Consider the following 21,258-nt stretch of genomic DNA (forward strand, 5'->3'; position numbering starts at 1 on the left):
AGCATTAATTTGATTCTCAGCTGTCCCAGAAGTTAAGGCGAGGCAGTCGGTTGAAGCAGGCAACCCAGAAAAAACCCATTGCGAGGTCTCAGACTCCATGGGGAAGACTGGCTTGAATCAAGATGGAAAAAATCTCTTTACGAAATCAGCAGCAAAGATCAATTCAGAAGGCCATGTGAGAACATCTGATCTGGACTCAGCAATGTCTTCATTCTCTGGGGTGTACAGTTGTAAAACTGATGACGAGTCACATTCCAATGGTTGCTATACAGAGTTGAAAGGTGATATCCCGAGCTTTTTCTTGTCACGATGCTGTCATAAATTTCTTCTCTATCACAATTTATAATCCATGCAAAAAGGTGAACTCATCCGTTAAAACACTATAATTCTTCACAATCATTACCGCTCTCACTTTGCTTTCAATGTGATTAACCTTCATTTCTAATTTCAACGTGGCGTGGTAATACAAAGTGTGTAAGTTTTAATATCCGCATGTCTTAACGGCCATGCAGCTGCTGTGAAAAAGACCTTCACGAGAGAGTCATACTGTGAAGTGTAAACTTTCCGTATATCCCTATTCTGCAGCACCACCGGTGACATTTGCTGACATCCCAGAAGAGGAGCTTTTCAAGAGCACTGTGGAAAAATCACAGCTTGATCTATCATGCCAAGTATCACAGGTTGATGGAGTTGTCCAGTGGTATAAAGACGGAGCTGAAATCCATTCAAACGACAATATAACAATCCAAGCAGAAGGCGCCAAAAGAAATCTCTCAATCCAGTCAGCCCAACTGTCCGACTCCGGCATGTACATGTGTCGTGCAGGAGACAACACTATAATGTTCAAAGTCAAAATACGAGGTAAGAGAATGTCTTTTATGAACTTGATTTACAAGAATACATCCTTAGAATAAGTGCTTCAAATGTCAACCAGCTGACTGAATGTGTTTCCTATGAATCCTCCAAAGAACCTCCAGTAATGATAATCTACCCGAAGGAAGATGTCCACCTTGACCGTCATGTACCTGAGGAAATTATTCTCAGCTGTGAGCTATCTCGTCCAAATGGCGTAGTGAGCTGGTACAAAGATGGCCAAAAGCTCCAGGAGAGCGAGAATATTAAACTAAAGATAGAAGGTCCTTATAGACGACTGAAGATTCTGACGAGTGGAGTCGAGGATTCTGGAGAATATGTCTGTGATACAGCTGATGATTCAATATTCTTTAACCTCAGCATTACAGGTACAGTCTATGACATCATTCTGTGCTGTAGGTATGCAACTTTTAATACAGAAATGTGACATTTAAAATGAAAACATAGTTTTTCATACCACCACCTGATGTGATATATAATATATACATACATGCATACACCTTGTACTTTCTGTACTGTACTTATTCCAGATCCAATAGTAAGTATCACATTATACTCATGGATAACAATACGCATCACATTGAGTATAATCTGAATAAATGAACAATGGTTGATGGAGAAATATCCATTTATTTCCAGAACCTCCAGTACGGATTGTATCACCAAGTCAGTCTCAAATGGAACTATGCCAACAAACATCGGAGAGGATGGTGTTGAGCTGTGAGATCTCACGACCACATGCAATGGTCCGTTGGTATCGGGACGGACTTGAAGTAGAGGAGAGTGACAACCTCATACTAGAGGTGGATGGGATCTACAGAAGGCTTATTATCCCGGAAACAACTGTTAAAGATTCTGCAGAATATGTCTGTGACACAATAGATGACTCCATGACATTCTTTGTAAATATAGCTGGTAAGGAAGACAGAAAACTGGGACATGAAAAGTGTCAGTCTGTAACCTTGTCTCACAATGCTTTGTAACATTCACAGAGCCTCCTGTTCGCTTTGTCCGTCCAAGAAAGATGTTGTGCAGAGTTGAAAAAGTGGTTGGGGAAGCCATGGTTTTGGATTGTGAAGTATCCAGACCAAATGCTGTAGTTCACTGGAAGAAGGATGGCGAAGATGTGGAAGACTCTGCAACTGTCACCATTTTTGAAGATGGTGTAATGCGTCAATTGACAATTCACTCACTAACTCTAGAAGATGCAGGAATATACATATGTGATGCAAAAGATGATGTGATGGATTTCCATGTTAAAGTGCAAGGTAGGTCATACTTTTAGTATTACACATAACAGTCAGGTTAAACTGCTATATCATATTTAATGTGAATTGTGGGCTCAGTAAATACGTTCTAGAAAAGGGGTCTCAAACCTGGCTTACCTGGGGGCCGCTGGAGGTAGAGTCTGGGTGAGGCTCGGCCACTTTAAGTATTCACTCCGAATCACATTTCAATCGAGTAATTAACTTGTCAACAAACACCACTGGAAACAGTCATGATTCTGAACGATGGTAGACCATAAGTGATACAAGAAATATAAAACATAAATAAAACAAATGGCTTTCTCAAGTAATTGTCAGGAGCACTTTGGCCTATTATGCTAATTTTTCAGCCCTTTTTATTGAGTTGTGGACTCCTATAGAGCAGCTACACACAATAACCAGCACAGAAAGCATTGTAGTTATTCCAGAATCTAAACTGATTCAGCTGTATTTCCCGCAAAAACTGTCTGTTTTAATGTATTCCACCCACTGCCCGCCTCCAGGCACAGCCACTACCCTGTGGTTGGTCACATTCCCAAGTGCTGAAAAGGACTGCGTTTTGTCCCGTGATGCACCCATTCATTTGAGTATGTGACAATCTCAGTGTGAGTTGAGTGTTGGCTATCACTTGCCCAATTAAAGAGCCTCTTCCTTTCAGCCAGTGAAATTGCCCCTGACCGCCTCTTATCGCAAGGGTTCTCAAATGGTCTCAACGGGGGACCCACACTTTTGGTCAATAAGTCACGACCCACTTTTATTTGAGTCAAACCAAGCAAATGTATTTTTTAATAGTCTATGGCATCTTTTTAAACATTAATACACATTATTATATGAACAAATTGCATTTTAGGGGGCTGCAGGGCGGTCAAGTGGTTAGCGCACAGACCTCACAGCCAGGAGACCCCAGTTCAATTTCATCCTCGGCCATCTCTGTGTGGAGTTTGCATGTTCTCCCCGTGCATGCGTGGGATTTCTTCGGGGACTCCGGTTTCCTCCCACATTCCAAAAACATGCTAGGTTAATTGGCGACTCCAAATTGTCCATAGGTATGAATGTGAGTGTGAATGGTTGTTTGTCTATATGTGCCCTGTGATTGGCTGGCAACCAGTCCAGGGTGTACCCCGCCTCTTGCCCGAAGACAGCTGGGATAGGCTCCAGCACCCCCCACGACCCTTGTGAGGATAAGCAGTAGAAAATGAATACATTTTAGGGGAATTAATTAAGACATTTTATTAAGAAAACGAGAAGGAACATGAATTTGAAACACATCAAATATCAAAATCACACTAAATAAGACTACAAATCAGATATTTTATGGAATTTTTCACTCGCTATCTACGACTCAACCAACATTGACCCCTGACCTACTGTTGGGAGTCCACCCACCAGTTGAGAATCGCTGTCTTATATGATTCACGATAACATAATTAGGAATCACCCAGATTGCATGGTCCCACTTATGTCAAGTCAGGGGCCACAAAATATGGCTCAACTCTGACCTGTAAGTTTGAGACCCCTCTTCTAGAGGAAAATTTGTTCAATGTTTGTTCATGTTCTTTTCTTGTTCGTTTTCAGAGTTGCCTGTAAGAATTATTGGAAAAACGGACGCAAAAACAGAAAAGCAATTCTTAGTGTCTGATGACATTATTCTAGTCTGTGAACTATCCAGGCCAAACGCATCTGTCAGCTGGTACAAAAATGATCAGCGAATTGACGACACTGAGCAATACTGTAGTGAAGAGCAGGGTGTTTTCCGTTCATTGGTAGTCCTAAACGCCTCGCTAGAGGATTCAGGAGATTACACTTGCGATGCACTGGATGATAAAATGGTGTTCCATATCACTGTTGCAGGTATTTGTGTTAATAATTATAGATTGCAAACATTTTTCTTTGATCAGGAAGACACTGACTGTTAATGTTTTTTTGTTTAGAGCCTCCTGTTAAGATTGTTGGAAATTCTGGCCACCCAGAGCATCATATATTACTTGCAGGAGAAGAACTTATTTTAGAGTGTGAGGTGTCTCGGCCAAACGCCACTGTTCAGTGGCTATGGAATGGCGAGATACTGAAACCAGACACTCGTGTTAAAATTTACAGCCATGACGTCATGAGGAAGCTTGTTCTCTCTGGACTTCAGCCATCAGACTCTGGAAAATATGTTTGTGATGCCACGGATGACAAACTGATCACAATTGTTGAGGTTCAAGGTAAGAATATATATTTACAAATAGATATTGGATTTGACATGAAATTAACATTAGACTGAAATTCAATAATAGCTTTTCATACTTCTTTATACCTTTTGCCCACAGAGGAACCAGTGAAGTTTGTGAATAAAAAGGCAAATGATAAAATCTTGGCCTATGAAAATGAGAGTGTAACACTGTGCGCTGTTGTGAGCCAAGACAAAGTTAATGTGCGGTGGCTGAAAGATGGCCAACTACTGAACAAGGACAACATTCACATCTCCAGTGAGGGTAATACCCACAAGCTCACCATTAATCCCCTGCAGCTGTCAGATTCTGGAGACTATGTCTGTGATGCAAGCACAGATGAGATGTATTTCAGTCTTTTTGTCAAAGGTAAGTATTTGACACCCCTAATCAAAATGAGTCCCTGATTCCATCATAAATATTTCCTTGATGATAACTGCCACCAAGTTACTTCTGTTGAAATGATATTCTATATCTCCTCATTAGAAATGAAGGTGAAATTTATCCGACCACTGGAGAATGTTGTGTCTTTGAGGGGCAGCAGCCTCATATTACGATGTGAGATCAATAAGCCAAAAGGAGACGTCCAGTGGCTGAAAGATGGCCAAGAGATCTCACCCAGCCATCGTTGCAGAATAAGGGCACAAGGTCGAGAGCGAAGTTTTTCTGTCCATGAAGTGGCGGATGAAGATGCTGGTGAATATGCCTGTGAAAGCACAGATGACAGAACCTCAGCTGTTGTCACTGTGAACAGTAAGTAACTTCAGAGGTGAATGTGTGTGTGTTGGGGGGGTGGGGGGGAGTAAATGTATCACTGTCTGTGTCATCTGAAAATCACTTGCAAAATTAAATTATTTGCTGATTGCTTTGCTTTCAGCTCCCCGTGTTGTGGAGTTCATTGGGGAACTTCATAACATTACAGTTTGTGAAGGAGAAGATGCAGTATTTAAGTGCATGGTTTCACCAGAGGACATTGAGTTGGTGTGGTGCCTGAATGGCAAACAGGTAGTCCTGAATGAGCGCACTGTTGTTTCCAGCAATGGACTATGCCACATGCTCTGTATCCATAACTGCATGGTTTCAGATAGCGGCATAGTGACAGCTGATGCAGAGGGATTGGTATCAAAGGGTGAACTCCAGGTTCAAGGTGAGTGTTCTGTCCATCAACAATTCGCAGAAAACAATTTTGGTAATAGAAAGTAAAGTATTTGTCACAATTACGTGCATTCTTCACATGACAATCTCTTATTTCTTTGGTTTGTTGCTATTATTTTGTTTTTCTATTATTGCTGTATTAATGTGAAAATCTAAAACATTTGGTCTTTCATCTAAAAAAACGGAACACAGAGTTTACTACTAAAGGTGGTCCTTGGTTAGCGGAATTACATGTTATGGCCTTTTGTGGTTACTTTCGGTCCTCCGTCCTCCCATGACCATGTCAAAGTATTAGGGATGAGCGAGTACACCACTATCTGTATCTGTTTACCCATCTAAATTATCTGTGTCTGTATCTGTACTTTGGACTGGGTGGGGCACAAACCGGAAGTGGGTGTAGTTTACCTGGAAATCTGTACATTATTTAAAATCTGAAATTGACATGGAAGTTTTTCTATTTATTATTATCCCACTATATGTGTACTGTGTATGTGTGTAAGTGATGTGTAAGACATTATCTGTGTGAAGTTGATGATTCATGCAAACATGCGATTATGGCTGTCAGTGTGGGAAAAAAAACATATAAATCGCTCCAGAGTAAAAGTCGTAGGACCAGCCAAACCATGAAAAAAGTGTGACTTATTGTCCGGAAATTATTGAACGAGAATTGCCTGTAGCATATGTAGAGATTTCAATAAAATGTGAAAAACATGAGGATTTTGCATTCCCAGCAGCCTTTATTAGCTGTTATTACAATTGAAGGTCGGGCAACATTAGTACCCCAGGTAGTATACTGTATGTGATAAATAATGAGCCTATCAGACAATTTAAAATAGTTGAAAAGGTGCCTTTGATGGCTTGTGCTTAGCAGCTTCTCCTGTTAAACTCGCCCTGGTAACTGACAGAGACACGTGGCTTGGCGTAGTAGGAGGGACAGATTCCTGAGAGCTTTCAGCTTACACGCTGTCCTTCAATTTATACTGTACATTGCTGGATTTCTTTATATTGAGTTTCACTATGCCTGGGTGTGGCTGCTGTGTGTGCAGCATCTGTTCATGTGACTGACACAGCTAATGGGTTGTCCATTCTATTCATTTCTTTAGAGCAACAGGTGATGTTCACCAAGAAGATGACGCCCGTTATAGCTGAGGAATACAGTGAGGCAACTCTTGAAGTGGAGGTGAGCCTCGATTCAAGTGAAGTGCAGTGGATGAGGCAAGGCGTGCTGCTCCACCACGGGCCCAAGTACACCCTCAAACACAATGGCCCAAAACACAGTCTTACTATCCACAACCTCACCAAGTCTGATCGGGGCACCTATAGCTGTGAGACCCTTCATGATCGCACACAAGCCCAGCTCACAGTGGAACGTAAGTGCGCTCGTGTTCTCACGATGCCCTGTTGTTGTTTGTTTACCGGCGTTGCTGACGACGCCTCATGTCGCTTGTGCTGCATCGCAGCTTCTTGTGTAGCACGTTCAATTCAAACTGAGTAAGAGTAATTTGAGTGACTGAGGACTAGCGTGGCACTTGTACTGGAACATGACAACAACGGACAGCTGACTGCCCCCCTGCATAAGTCAACTTTGAGAGCATAGTATTTGTGGCTCATGAGAAGCACTGAGCTTGCCGCTACCTGTGCTGAACCAGATCACATGACAATTTCAAGTACATTCACAATAGCATATTGAATTTTTCTAAAGCAGTAAAGGGTGCATGAATACCATATAAACACGTATTATTATTACTTTCTTTTTGTTTATGCATGCTTCTGTTATTCCCATGATCCTCTGACCATAGAGTGAATTAAAGGCTGTTCTTTCATCACTAGTAGGGGTGGGAAGGGGAGAGTCAGGACCTCAGGCTGTTCAGGCTGCTGGCACCTCCAATGAATTTGGATCTCCCCTCATTGCTTCTAAATTTACACCCTGGCCTTCAAACCTAAGGTTGTTGTCATCGGGTCTCCAAAATAACACTCCTTTTTTTCCACTGGGAATGATCCTCTATGTTAGAATTAATGAAAAAATCTTGGCAGTTTCAGAGTTGGGTTTGTATAAATTCCCATACTGAAATGTCTTAAATATCTCAATGTCAGTATGAGCATTTTTTCTATGTTGTACAGTAAAGTAAACACATGCCACAGTGCATGCTTACTGTTTTAAATGGTACACAAACAAAATTAGACAAAATGCAGATAGATGAATCTTCAGGTAATATATTATAATTCTCTAAAGGAATTTGACGTTTCATAAACTTCTCTACAGAACGAAAAATCACAATCAAGAAAGGCCTGGCGGACGTAAAGACAATGGAGAGGGAAACAGCCACCTTTGAGGTTGAATTGTCTCATTCCAATGTGTCCAGCACCTGGTGGAGAAATGGATTCCAGCTTAAGCCAACAAATCACTTCCGAATGAGCGCCAAGGGACAAGTCCACAGCTTAACTATTTCAAACCTCTCAGTGGAAGACACCGCCACCCTCATGTTCTGTGTGGAGAATCTGAAAACATCAGCACGGCTTGTTGTCAAGGGTAGGTTATTTAAAGACGAGGACCCTCAGGATTTGAGCTCATTAATATAAAACAAAATATAGTAGCTGATTAATAATAATAATAATTATTATTATAATATTAAATCTCTAAATACAAATTTTATTGAATGTGGCCACTTACAAAAATAATGTCACTAGGTCTCCGAGTTTTTTGTTTTTGTATATTTATAATTAAAATAAGTGGCTGTAGGTGCTCCATTGCTAAGTGGTACATTGGCCCATTATTTATTTATTTATTTGTTTGTTTGTTTGTTTGTGGATGTTGAACTTAAAATTAACTCTCATTTTCACCAAAATCACATTTGCGATTTGCAAATCAGTGTATTTTTGGTCAATTATATATATTTTTCCTCTGAAAATAGTCCAGCTTATATAGAGAAAACACATCTCATTCAACCCAACTCAGTAATGTCACTATGTTATCGTACATATAAAATGTGCTGCTTACATTTACCAACCCTCTGTGTTTATGTTGTGCTGTTGTTTATGCTTCACTGATTTTCATCAAGCATTGAGTTACCGCACTTTGTTCAGCCGTCCTTGAACGCACCATAGTTGCATGAGGCAACGTGGAAGTGAAACTTATACCAGTAGGCCTCATTTTACGGCATTCCGCATTGCCTCATTTTGTTGTTACTTAAGTACTCCCATATATTAATTAAAAAGTTAATTTTGGTCCGTAAAAATGAGGCTTTGCCAAAAATCGACACCTTTATGGGCATCTCAAATACTTGAGTTTTTTCGTAATTCGCTGTTAAGTCTGGCACGGAACTGACGCGAAATGCGGGGCTGTACTGTATTTGAATATTAAAAAGTATTAATTGTATTATCTCAAGTCAAAACATACAGTACTCACAAAAAGTTGGGGATATTGTTTTTTTGGTGAAATTTCAGAATTAAGTTAAAATGGACTATGAACTTTACCCCCTTTGTCTCGGCCCTTGATTTTAAGGGTTAGGGGAAGAGCTAAAACCAGTGGTGAGGCGAAGAGTGTGTAAATGTAATTTAAAATTAAGATTAAGATTAAGATATGCCTTTATTTGTCCCTCAGTGGGGAAATTTGTATTGCACAGCAGCAAGAGTACAGAGTCAGTTAAGCAGTACAAAATACACAATATAGAAAAATAAACAATATAAACAACCCAAGTATTAACAAAAATCAACAGTTTTTCCCAGAGTTATATACAATACAATATGTAGATAATATGAAACGAGATGAGATATATGACCAGTCTATACACTGAGATCTTGTTAGAGAGTTAATATGAGGCATTATGGAAATACTTCACATAGAACTTAGTATGTTGCATTTAGAGCCCTTAATATTGCACATGGAGGTTGATCAGATATTGCACAGTGAATGGGGTCTGGAGTAACTATACTGACTATAAAAGCAAGTATTACACAGATGTACATAGCGGTGTAGAAGTCTATTGGGAGCGGTGCTGGTTGTACAGCCTGACAGCTGCAGGAAGAAAGGACCTGTAAAATGTCCTTTGTAAATTAAAGGTAAAATGACTCAGCCCAAACTATAATGTATGGCATATATGTGTTTGGAAAACAAACTAGTAGAAAACAAAGAGTATTTGGTAGAGAATCCAGATTGGCAGCTAAAGAGGTCCACTCAGAGTATATCAGATGACAGACGATGGTGGCATGATAACAGAATGGAGTGGCACTTTGGACTGGCTACTGTTGCCTTTATCCGAGCTCACGTTCCAAACACAAAATAGCCTTGCATGACCCAATGAAAAGCGGTAGCTTTGCTTAGTCTTTTCTGTCAGCTGCAAGTTTAACCTCATGCTGTAAAAATAATCCGCTCACTGCCAAGTCACTCAGTATTCATCCCTATGAGCTCAGGATTCAGACTTTCATCCAGTTGATGACAACAGGATCAAAATGTCATCACAGTAAATAATGCACAACTTAACTGTACATATACCTTACAGTTTGGTCAACATAGTTGAACATTTGTCTCCATAGTCCATTTGTGAAAATTTTCTTTTGCTTCACTTAATTTTGCTTCTTCTCTGGCAGAGCCTCCAGTGACAATTTTCAGAAAACTAGAGGACCAGAAGTTCCCAGAGGGAGCAATAGTCTCCATTGAATGTGAGCTTTCAAGGCAAAACGTGGACGTGAAATGGATGAAGGCAAGTCCCTACTTTGGGTGTAAAGAAATTTCCGTAATTCTGCAATTTCCGTACTGTTGAGCGTACAGGAATGAAAGCCACACACATTGAATTTAAAGAGAAAAAGTGCATACCTTTGTAAAGTAAGTAAAGACCAAAGAGCAAATACCAAAATTCATCATAAAAAGTTCATTATATTATATCATAAAGATGAGATGCATTTTTTTCTTGAAATATATAGCGCTTCATAGCATAACTACGTGTGCTACTATGTGCGCCCCTTGCATCCTTACATTTTTCAGTATCTGGTGTTTTTCAATAGGTTTGGACACCCATGGTGTAGGGCATCACCAATTACTCAATGAATCAAACAACATGCTTCAGATTAATCAACAAAGAAAATAATCATTAGTTGTAGCCCTAATCAAATCATGTTGTATCATTCTCGAAGACTCTAATATTCTTTGTGACCTCAATTTAAAGTAAGTCTGATGTGAAAATCATTACATCTCTCTTCTACTCTATTTATCTCTTCACTGTTGTCTTCATTATAGTCTTAATATATGTCTAAGTTGTTGGCAAATAATTACATTTCATTTCAGCAAGTGAATGAGTTATTTTGTTTTCTTCCTCAGAATGGTAGAGATGTGAAGCCTGGTGGAAACGTACGCATTTATTCAATCGGACGAAAGCGATTTCTTCAGATCACAAAATGTCATGTCAGTGATTCTGGTGTGTACACCTGTGATGCCGGTGAAGTGACCACATGCTGCACGGTGGAGGTCTATGGTAAAGTCTGCTGTCTGAAAATAATTCCTTAAGGCAGAGGATCCATTCTATTTTGAAAAATCTTTGTCACACAGTCTCCATCCATGGTCTATACTGCTTAACCTATGCAGGGTCCCCAAAGACTGGAGCCTGTGTCAGTTGATATTGGGTGGGAGACAGGGTGCAGCTAGAGAATAGACATTAGACCATTAGGGCCAATGTAAAGTGATGACAACCTTCCACACTACACCTACAACATATTTGGTCTACAATTAACTAACTTGCATGTTTTGCATTGTTTTTAGCTTGCAAACAACATACACGGGGGTTTGGTGTGGAAAACCTAACAAGACTTCAATGCTTCAATCTAGCCAACACTGCCATCTGCTGGGAATTTTTACATAACACTGATGGAATGCTCAGCAGTTAACTGTAGTTATGGGCTGCTGTAGTTTTAGGGAATGGAACAGGTATCACATGACACTGTGTTATTAATAAACATAAATGAATGTTGTATATATTCATTCACAGAAAGAGAGTTGCTGATTGTACAGGGCCTGGAGGACGTAAGCATCCTGGAAGATCAGAATGCTGTATTTGTTTGCGAGATCTCCGTGGAGGATATACCTGGGTTATGGTACAAAAACAGGGAGATGATACAGCAAACCAGTACCATCAAGATCCGCCAGGAAGGTTTGTGTACATTTTCATGATTTTTTCTCCTGAGTGGGAGAGATCTTAAATTGTACTGATTTCATCCTTGATGAACATCCTTGATTTGCGTTTTAAGCATGCATAGCAACAGAAAAACAATTTCAAAATAAAAAAATATCAGAAAATGTTCTTATATTATGGTCAGATAAGCACATTGGGCTATATTTTCATGGCGTGGCGCCGCGCAAGGTGGCGCAGCGCAAGGTGGCGCAGCGCAAGGTGGCGCAGCGCAAGGTGGCGGAGTATGGTGCACCCAGTGGTCATTTTGTCCAGCTCTGACCTGGTCTACCCTGCGGAGTAGTAAATTGGCTGAGAGGCACACAGTGCACACACGTCACCAAAACCTCACAGGCAGGTTTTTCAACGCCCCTCTGGCTTGCCCCCCAAAATAAACATTTTAGAAGTGAAAAGTCCGCCAGAAAAAGCACAAGCTCCACAAGCTCTGGTGGACCTCTGACGGGTCACAGGTAGCCGGGCTCCAGCTGAGAGAGCACTCGGCGAAACCCCCCGTCTTCCACTGCTGAGAAAGGCTGGTCATCTACGTAGTCTGATGAATTAAAATATTTATTTTTGCCTTATGACTTTCACAAACATACAGGCGAGTGATAACTATGTGAGCTGCTCTTTGACTGACTTTTGTACCAGAGCCTCAAACTCCTCTTAGGCCGTCAAGTGTTCAAATCTTCAAATCAAGTCTTCAAATGTGGTATTAAAGCTATTTAACATGCTCCCAACGCAACATGCTTGTTGTTGAGTGTTCTCTACAGGCTGCAGTGGTACGAGCAATTGTTTTTTGTGATCAGCATTGAAAATTCATTGCCAATCACAGGCTTTTTTGCTGAAATCAGCTAATACTGATCAGTGCGCTCCTACCAGTGACTATGTCTAAGAATCCCTGGGCTGATGCTGTGCCGTCAATAGGTTAATGTGGAAACACTTAGAGTAACCAGAAGGTAAAAAAGGGCTTTACTCATGGTCTCCAAATAAACATTAAATTCACGGCTCACAGCTCTAGACTCTTGACTACATTCCTGCAGTCAACATCCCTATTGCGCATTCCTTCAACACTTGCTACATCTGTGGCATTGTGCTGTGTGATAAAACTGCTCATTTTCAAGTGGCCTTTTATTGTTTTAAGCCTCAGGCCCACCTGTGCAATAATCATGTTGTCAATTCAGCGCACTGATATGCCACACCTGTGATGGATTTTCTCAGCAAAGAAGAGGCGTTAACTAACCCAGATTTGTATATATTTTGATATATTTTGATGTATATATTTATTATTATCATATCTAAAATAGCTAAAAGATCTAAATTATTAGAAAATATATTATATATAACTTATTATATATTAAGTATCAATAGTAGTATCATTATTATACATACATAACTATTATCCATAACTATTATTATTATTATTATTATTACTATTATTATTATTACTATTATTATTATTACTATTGTTATTATTATGATGATTACTATTATTATGATTACTATTATTATGATTACTATTATTATGATTACTATTATTATGATTACTATTATTATTATTATTATCAATTACTTTACTTTATTTTTTATTTATTATTTTTATTTTCAATTTTAATTTTTGTGTATGGTAGGTGTATGGCCCCGGGTGGGGCGCCTGGTAAGCTCATACGGGAGGGGGGGTCTCGTTTGTGCAGCTTGGGCTCTGGGTGGGGAGGTGCGGTGCTGGGGCATTACCTGCTTCCCTCCCTTCGGCGGGGGGATGGCTGGGTTGTGGTGGATGTGGAGCGGGCGGGTGGGGGGGCTTGCCGATGGGTGCGTGGGTAGCGGGGCGGATAGCGGTGGGGGTGGTGCTCTGTGCGGCGCGGGCCGGGATTAGCGGGGGGCTTGCTTGGGGGGCGGGGTGGTGGGCTCTGGGTCGTGGGGGGGCCTTGACCAAGGGTTGGGAGGTGGGGCTGGCCGGTGGCTCACGGGCGGCCCCTGCTATTTGCCGGTGTCTGGTTGGCCCCTTCTGTCTCCGGTCTGGTGGCGGTCTTCCCGCCTCCGGGGTGTCCTACTCGGCGGGTCCGTGGGTGGATGGGAGATGTGGTGGAGACGGGTCGGCGCTGTGGTGGAGGGTGGGACTGGGGGGGCATTCACTTTTTGCGGCTGTTGGGGTGTCGTCTACCTGGTGGGCTCTGCTGCCTGGTGTGTGTGTCTCTGTCCCGCCCTGGCACTCTTGGCTCACGTGCCCGGGGGGCGGGGTTGGGCTCTTCCCCATGCGGGTCCCGGTTCTCCTGCGGTCTCTGTGGTGTCACTCCCTGGGCTGCCATGGTGACGGATGTGTTGCCGGGGCGCGGTCCCTGCTGTTCTGGTGGTTGTAGGAGCTGCCTCGGGGCGTGTGGTTTGTCCGCGGCTCCTGGTGGTCCGGGGGTGGCGTAGCTGGCACAATCTCTGGTGGGGCTCTCCGGGGGGGAGCTGGCAGGCCGGACTGGCCGCCACGATGGGCTGGGTGGGGCTCGTGGTTGGTCCTGTGGCCCAGGGCTTGCTCCGGGCGGCTGGCTTGCCCGGCTCGGTTGGCCGGTAGTGCGGGGTGGGCGTGTGTGGGGCCCCGATCCTCCCTGCTGCACTGCACCACCTCACATACATGTAGGACTTTGGGGGGTGGCCTGCAACTGGTTTTGCCGGGGGCGAAGGGTTTCCTTGCGGATGCCCTTTTGTCCTCGGCATTCCTCTGGCTTGGTCACCCTTCAATTTTAACCGCACCTTAGACACTCAGTTCTGGGGGGGGATCTGGGCAGGCATGGGACCCACCATTGCTCCACACACACACACACACACATACACCACACACATAGGCCTGCCCTATGGGGGCAGGCCTTCCTGGGGGTCCCGCTGGAACCAGCTGACGCCGGGGCTTGCCCTGGTGTCATGGTTGGCGCTACCTCCCTGGGTCTGTCCTGGGTCACGGGCGCCAACGTGCCCTTGGGGGGGCGTTCACCGGCCTCCAGGCGGTGGGGTCCGCGCTGCTGGGGGCCGGAAGTCTACGGTGGTGGCTTGGGGTTGTTGCGCTGTGGTGGCTGCTGCGGGGACCGGGCTGTGTGTTGGGAGGGGGCCTGATCCTGCTCATGGGGACGGGGGCCTGGGTGGCGTGTGGGGATGGGGAGCATGCTCCTCGGGGTGGGGCCTGCTGGGGGGGCGGTGCTCTTCCGGGCGTTTGGGTGTCTGCTGCCACTGGTCCTATGCTCTGCCGCATCGCTGTCCCTGTCTTTGCCCATCCCCAGTCTTGCCTTAAGGCTCGTCGGGGATGGTTCTCCGGTACGTGGGTGGAGCGCTGCTGGTTCTCGGGGCGGGGGGGGGCTGGCCCTCCCGGTGGATGGTGGGGTCCGTCGGTGGCCTTGTGCTGGTCTTAACTCCCCGGCTCTGGTGCTTGGCCTCCCCGTGACTTGGAGCTATGGCTCTCCCTCACGGGGGTGAGCTGCCCGGCGGGTGTCGGCCGGCGAAGTGGAGCGCCTCACCACTCGCCTGCTCGCCCCCTCCGCTTGCTCATGTGCGGGCCTCCTCCCCTCACCTGCTCCTTTGTCTGCCACACTGCCGTAGCCCTGATGCCGTGGTCGAGGGGAGTCTGGGGGTGCTATGCCTTGGCGGTCCGCACCTCCCTGGGCTCGGGGCCTGGTTGTGGGTCTGGGACCCAGGCGGTGCCTCCGGCCTCCCTTCCGGCCGGCGGGGGCGCCCCTGTGCCCACGGGTGTGTGGCCTTCGATGCCCTTCTGCCCTAGTGGGGTATGGTCTCCCACTGGTCTCGGGGGTGCGGCTCTCCTCCGGCCTGCTGGCGCCCTGTTGCTGGTTGGGATTGCTCCTCCATGGCCTCTTGCTGGTCTCTTCGGGGAGTTGCTTCGGGGGCGGGTCTTGGGGAGTCGGCCCTGGCTTTGCCCACACCCACAGGGCCGGAGGATCTCTGGCGGTGGGGGCTTGACCTGGCTGCGCGGTAGGGTGTTCAGCCCTTATATGGTGATTTTTTTTCTTTCGAAATTTGAAGCGGCTAAGTGCTGAATCGGTTCCATTTCGTAAAACCATTAACTGAGCAAAATAACAGCTTTTTTCACACACGCATTCCCGTGCCTCACTATACCCAGGTATGTGATAACAACATTGTACCAGTACCAGGTGCCCACTGAAGGACGAAGTTGCATGCACTGCCAGCCGAGCCCAGTCCAGTTTGCTGCCCCTAGGCGAAAGCTCCTATAGTCCGCTGCCACAGGGGCGAGAGGCCGATGCCTTTATTTTCACATTACACATAGGTAGACACCATTACACGCAGCCAATGCCATTACCATGTGTTGCTATAGTGTGAAGGTGCGTTCACTGTACATGCTGTTAACTCGTAAAGTAACTGTTTTGTTTGCGTGTTCTGTTTGTTCTCTGTTCAGTATGCACACTCGGCATACTAAACACGGACCAACAAGGCCAGAATGGTGTCACTACAGACCATTGGATCGGTTCACAAAGGATTTTTTGGTACGGGACCGTAGGCGTAGAGGTTTTGGAGGCGCATACTCATCGTCGTCGTGATCGTCTTCAGATGAAGTGGCTTGAGATTGCTCACACTCAACCGCTGATTTGGCCAAAAGTCTGTCGATTTCACTCTTCGACTTCCAGCGACGCCTCTCGAGGTCCTTTTGTTTCTTGTCTTTTGCCTTGATTCTCGCCTCGTACTTCTTATCAGATCCACCTAGGAACATCACCCGGGCACCGCGTTGATCCCTCAGGAAGTCCCTGTCTTCTTGAATTTCAATGTGGGAAATCACGTTCCCTTTGGCGATGTCGAAAAGACCTAGACAATACTTATTGTACTCTGCTTCTTTCTTTTCCTGTGCTTCCCCTCCCCTGTCGTGGTTTTTCATCACTTTCCGGTATTTCTCGTATTCCACCTTCAACTTTTGAACGGCGTTACGTTTTTCTGCAGTAGTAATGGAGGATTGGTTCCACAAACGGATGACCTCCTCAATGACCAGCGCTGATGCTGAACTCAGATCCTGTTTCTCATTCTTGAGGAAGAAGAAAAGTCGCAGGAGGACCTCCTTGACTGTCGGGAGCTGTTTTAACGAGGACAAACTCTCTTTCCGAGCATTTCCTAGAAGCACAACGTCTCTCTTGGATCGTGTGCTAGCCATCTGGAAAGAAAGAGAACGGGTAAAGCATTACAGTAAGAGTAACTTCTCCCAAGCAACAATACACGCTAGGCTGATGTGGTGAGGCACGGGATAGGGATGTCGCGGGAGAAATTGCAAACTGCGGTGCAATACTCACAGGTAGTAGAGCTGAATCAAAACTCAGCACAGCGAATATCACAAACTTTTATTTTTCTGAACACCCTACTGCGCGGGGCGGGGTTGCTGGGTGGTAGAAGGCAGTCTCTCTCCTTTTGTCATTCTCAGTGACAATTACACATTCACACACTCGCATTCACATACACAACACACCTCCATATGGGCACTCACAGCACATGGGTGCTTCTCTACACAATCTACTATCTTATCCCTGATGTTTATATAGTATTTGTATGCTATTATTACAGTAATAATGATGTCAAGCAGTGAGATTTTAATTACTGTAACTGTATGGTTGCAATTGTGTTTACCATCATGGGTCATGTCTTCATCGTTACTATTGCTACTGGTAAGTTGGACTGTTTCATTTCACTGATATCATCTCCAGTGTGACCCTTAGCCATCATTGACATTTAACTGTTCTGTTTGTCACTGTTGTTGTTTTGGGAATTCTTGTTGCTGCTGTTTTTGTCTCTCCCTCTACTGCCCCCCCCCCCCCCCCCCCCCGACCCCACCTTTCTCTTCTCTCTTCTTCTTTTCTGTTCTTCTTCTTGCTCCGGTCCAGTCGCTCCAAATGGCATAACAAATACATCAAATAACGGCAAATAAAATTTCATGGTACAGGGAAGTTGTAGCCAACACCTTTCCTGACACAGAGCAAATCTGTCTTGCATGTAAGGGCATTTAGATCAACAATACTATCTGCCCCAATGGCTGGACGGGACAAAAAAAAAAAAACTAACCCAGATTTAGGCAGACTTGAACAATGTATGAGAGAAAGAAGCCTTTGCAACAAAAGTGTTGCATTTTTCAGTAAATATGTAATCCCCTGCTGATTTTTGAATTTACCTCCTTTACCTCCTTTATGACATACAGAACAGAATATAAAATCAAACAAAATACTGGTTACAAATGATAACGCTCATAGACCGCTTTTGTGGCCATGAAGCACACAAATTAGCCCACAGGGTCCCCTGCACAAAAAGGCACAGTCATGTACAGGCCTGTCTGAAGTTTGCCAATGAAAACTTCAGCATATAGTGAAGAGAAGTTTGGGGGGAATGTGATATGGTGAGATGGTCTGGCATCATCGACTCGACTCACAAAGGGGAAACAAATATGTGTAACATGAACACATACACCTTTTCACACCACTGTATACAACGAAGAAGGAGTACATTAAGATCAGTTCACTGTAAGGGGTTAAATCTTCAAAATCAGCATTGAATTATTTCCCCAATTACATGTTTATCCTCGTTGTTCATGTTTCAGGGACCAAACACTTCCTCCTGATGTGCAATGTGCGACCAGAAGACTCTGGGGAGATCAAATTTGTGGCCAGACACGTGGACTCTGTTGCGCAACTGAAAGTGACAGGTAATGTAATAGAAATATATATCTGAGGTTTAAAATGTCTAAATTCAGTGCCATACTTTTCAGAGATTCCTGTCAGCATCGTGAAACCTCTGCAGGATAAGACTGCCCTTGAGAAGAGCCGAGTGATCTTAGACTGCACTGTGTCTAACCCAAGATGTAGTATTCGATGGTACAAAGGCAGCAATGTCATCTTGCCCTCGGAACGCTTTGAGATCAGCAGTGAGGGATGCTATCGTAAACTAATCATCCAGCAGGTGGTGGTAGCTGATGAGGGCACCTACAGTATGCAGGTTGGGGAGCATACATGCTCTGCCAAACTGACGGTGGAGCGAAAGACTCATCCTGAATAAAATAACATATATATATATATATATTTATATTTATACAGTGCATATCTGCACTACCGAGAAGTGTCTGTAATTATTTAGCTGCTTTAAACAGTCTTTTGGGTGTACCTGTGCATGCAGGGGCCTGTGCATGCAAAGAAGTTGTTACCGTACTATCTTTTCAATTCCAAGTCAAGGCGATACTTGGAATACGAGCCTACATAGTATGCGTGTTCTATGCATTTGTGTGTGTGTGTGTGTCTGTGTGTGTGTATAATAAAGGTTTCAACATATCTTCATAGTGCACAACAATTGTAGACACATACGGCTACCTAACCTACATAATTCAGGGTCCTCATCAAAAACATACTGCAAAATCATATGGTTTTAGTATGAATGGCCAAATATTTAAACACATATCAGCTTGATATTAAGTGAAATTTGTTTCCTTCATTTGATCTCATTTCCCAGACATTATTCTGCCAATTTCAAGGAAGTGTAATAAGTGGTTTAATGAGAAGAAATAAAATACTTTATACTTTATTGTTGCATTGTGTAAATATTTCCAGTGTTGTTATTTTGTATGTTGATTGTTAAGCGTTGGTACCACTGTAAGGGAGGAAAACATCAAATAAAGAAGGAAAAAGTTTCTTTCATACTGCTGCTCAGGTTTTTTTATTGACATCTACAATGTATTAACCGTATTTCTGCAGTAAAATGTTTACACATTTATATCATTGTGTTCAATTAATAAGATTCATCAATTTCATCAAAATGTACACATTGTGTATAACTTTATTTTATACTCAGCTCAGAACACTGTTTTCTGACGAGCCCTGTCCACGTCGCTTGCTCACCATTATGGCGGACTTTACTGCCATTCATTTTTGGGACCAAAAGATATCACGCCAGGCTGCAGTATATGAAAACACCTCTAGATGTCACCCTAGAGATACAAAACCTTTCTGGAGTGTGACAGCACAAAGATTAAACAATATTACTTTAAGCACTTACACAACCTAATGTCTATACAATAACTAAACGGTTTGCAATCATGAGCAAAATTGTATTTTTGAGAATGAATTTTCATGATTGAATTGAATGCTTTCCTTGGAGGACTCTGTTTTCTTCTCCTGGTCCTCCGGACTGGTAAGGGATTCGAGTCCCTGGGAAAAAGCAACAGATGCCAGAACCGACCCCTATAAAAACCACAAGGTGAGCGCTCACCTCTCTTAGCATATGGTCGTTTGCGTTCTGGAAGATCGGGTGATCATAACACTACTGTTCCTTCCCAATGGCTCAGATTTCACTGATTTTATTTTGAGGTGTTTCTTGTATGTCAAGGACCTGCAGTGTCTGCAGCTTCGTCCAATAGGGGCTTTATGACTGCATCTGGTAGAAAGTATGGGTCACAGAAAGTAGTCAGGGATAGATATATGAGGACAGGGCACGACCGAGGGCACTGCTTGCAACAAACAAATTGCAAGGAAAACCCTGCCAAATTGGATCCACCCCAGGCAAGGCATGCAGGACACAGGCTGGATGACCTGGAAAAGCCAAAAAGTTGCAATACAATTCTCTGAGATGAACCTGTGCTATTGTGAAGATGAAAATAAAATTACAGGCACACCCACGTGAAAAAGAAAAACTATATATATGCTCACAGTTTTAGAGACAAACTGATGATGACGGACATCATCGTTTTTCGTTAAAGTGCTAGGCTCCGTACTAAAGTGAGGTTCTGAGATAAATTCGCTATAAGACACTTGGTTCCACATTGCAAATCAGCAGAGGTGGGACAAAGTCAGTGTTTCGCGAGTCTCAAGTCAGGATAAGACAGGTCGGGTCAAGTCTGAAAACATAAGCTTGACATTTTTGAGTCCTTACAACTTATAATCACTGCTTAGTGTTTATCAAATCAAATGCCATTTTAACAATGTAACACTCAATTAAATGTGGCAAACACAATGAATGCATTTTGATTTACTTGAATGTATTTTTTGTTGTTTGTTTTTAAATCTGATTGGATGTTAATAGATGCATACAATGACAGAATCTGCTCTGTGAGTTACCATGAGCATAATTATGGACATGCACGGAGGCATGCAAATATGATGTCGCTTTTTTTCCAGGTGTATATAACACATATACATACAACTGTGACTTACTTACTGGGATACCTGTGTGCAATCACCCACAAACACACACGTGAACTAGCATTGCTTTACCACTATCATCTCATTACCACATACAATATACTGTCTATTATCTACTTTATCACACACTTTAAGGAAGACTATTTGCTTACTGCAGTAGTGAAGAAATGTCACGTGAATACTTAGTGAAACGATTCAGGACAGAAAATAGTGAAAGGGTGTCAAGCGTGATTTGGCCTGACACGCGGTACTTATAAATAGCGTCAATATTTTGGCTTTGAGAGTGTAACATTTTGCAAAATGTAGGGGGGTGTTAAAAGTTGTGCTCTATTTGTAGAGTATGTAGGTCAGGCAGGAATGACCACATGTAACACTGAACTACAGAAACGTGCAGAGACTAAACTGTTTTTAATTGTAGGATGCTTATCACATG

The 21,258-nt window shown here is 43.4% G+C and overlaps 1 protein-coding gene across 7 annotated transcripts in view; it reads left to right on the forward strand.

Moving 5' to 3' along the window:
- Window positions 1-19,283, forward strand: part of LOC131135523 (obscurin-like protein 1) — a 43,809-nt gene extending 24,526 nt beyond the window's left edge. For 6 of the 7 annotated variants that reach the window (XM_058081520.1, XM_058081522.1, XM_058081521.1 and 3 more), the window contains 17 exons: window positions 21-281; window positions 586-861; window positions 969-1,241; window positions 1,513-1,788; window positions 1,866-2,141; window positions 3,714-3,989; window positions 4,070-4,345; window positions 4,451-4,720; window positions 4,838-5,104; window positions 5,229-5,498; window positions 6,610-6,876; window positions 7,770-8,036; window positions 10,094-10,206; window positions 10,821-10,974; window positions 11,485-11,646; window positions 18,239-18,343; window positions 18,407-19,283. In XM_058081520.1, the coding sequence (XP_057937503.1) occupies window positions 21-281; window positions 586-861; window positions 969-1,241; window positions 1,513-1,788; window positions 1,866-2,141; window positions 3,714-3,989; window positions 4,070-4,345; window positions 4,451-4,720; window positions 4,838-5,104; window positions 5,229-5,498; window positions 6,610-6,876; window positions 7,770-8,036; window positions 10,094-10,206; window positions 10,821-10,974; window positions 11,485-11,646; window positions 18,239-18,343; window positions 18,407-18,693 (4,076 nt within the window). In that variant the 3' untranslated portion in view covers window positions 18,694-19,283. The remainder of the gene's footprint in view (window positions 1-20; window positions 282-585; window positions 862-968; window positions 1,242-1,512; window positions 1,789-1,865; window positions 2,142-3,713; window positions 3,990-4,069; window positions 4,346-4,450; window positions 4,721-4,837; window positions 5,105-5,228; window positions 5,499-6,609; window positions 6,877-7,769; window positions 8,037-10,093; window positions 10,207-10,820; window positions 10,975-11,484; window positions 11,647-18,238; window positions 18,344-18,406) is intronic. The other variant, XM_058081524.1, reaches the window with a different exon arrangement.
- The last annotated feature ends 1,975 nt before the right edge of the window (window positions 19,284-21,258 follow it).

This window comes from Doryrhamphus excisus, chromosome 9 (assembly GCF_030265055.1).
Source record: "Doryrhamphus excisus isolate RoL2022-K1 chromosome 9, RoL_Dexc_1.0, whole genome shotgun sequence".
Taxonomy (NCBI): domain Eukaryota; kingdom Metazoa; phylum Chordata; class Actinopteri; order Syngnathiformes; family Syngnathidae; genus Doryrhamphus; species Doryrhamphus excisus.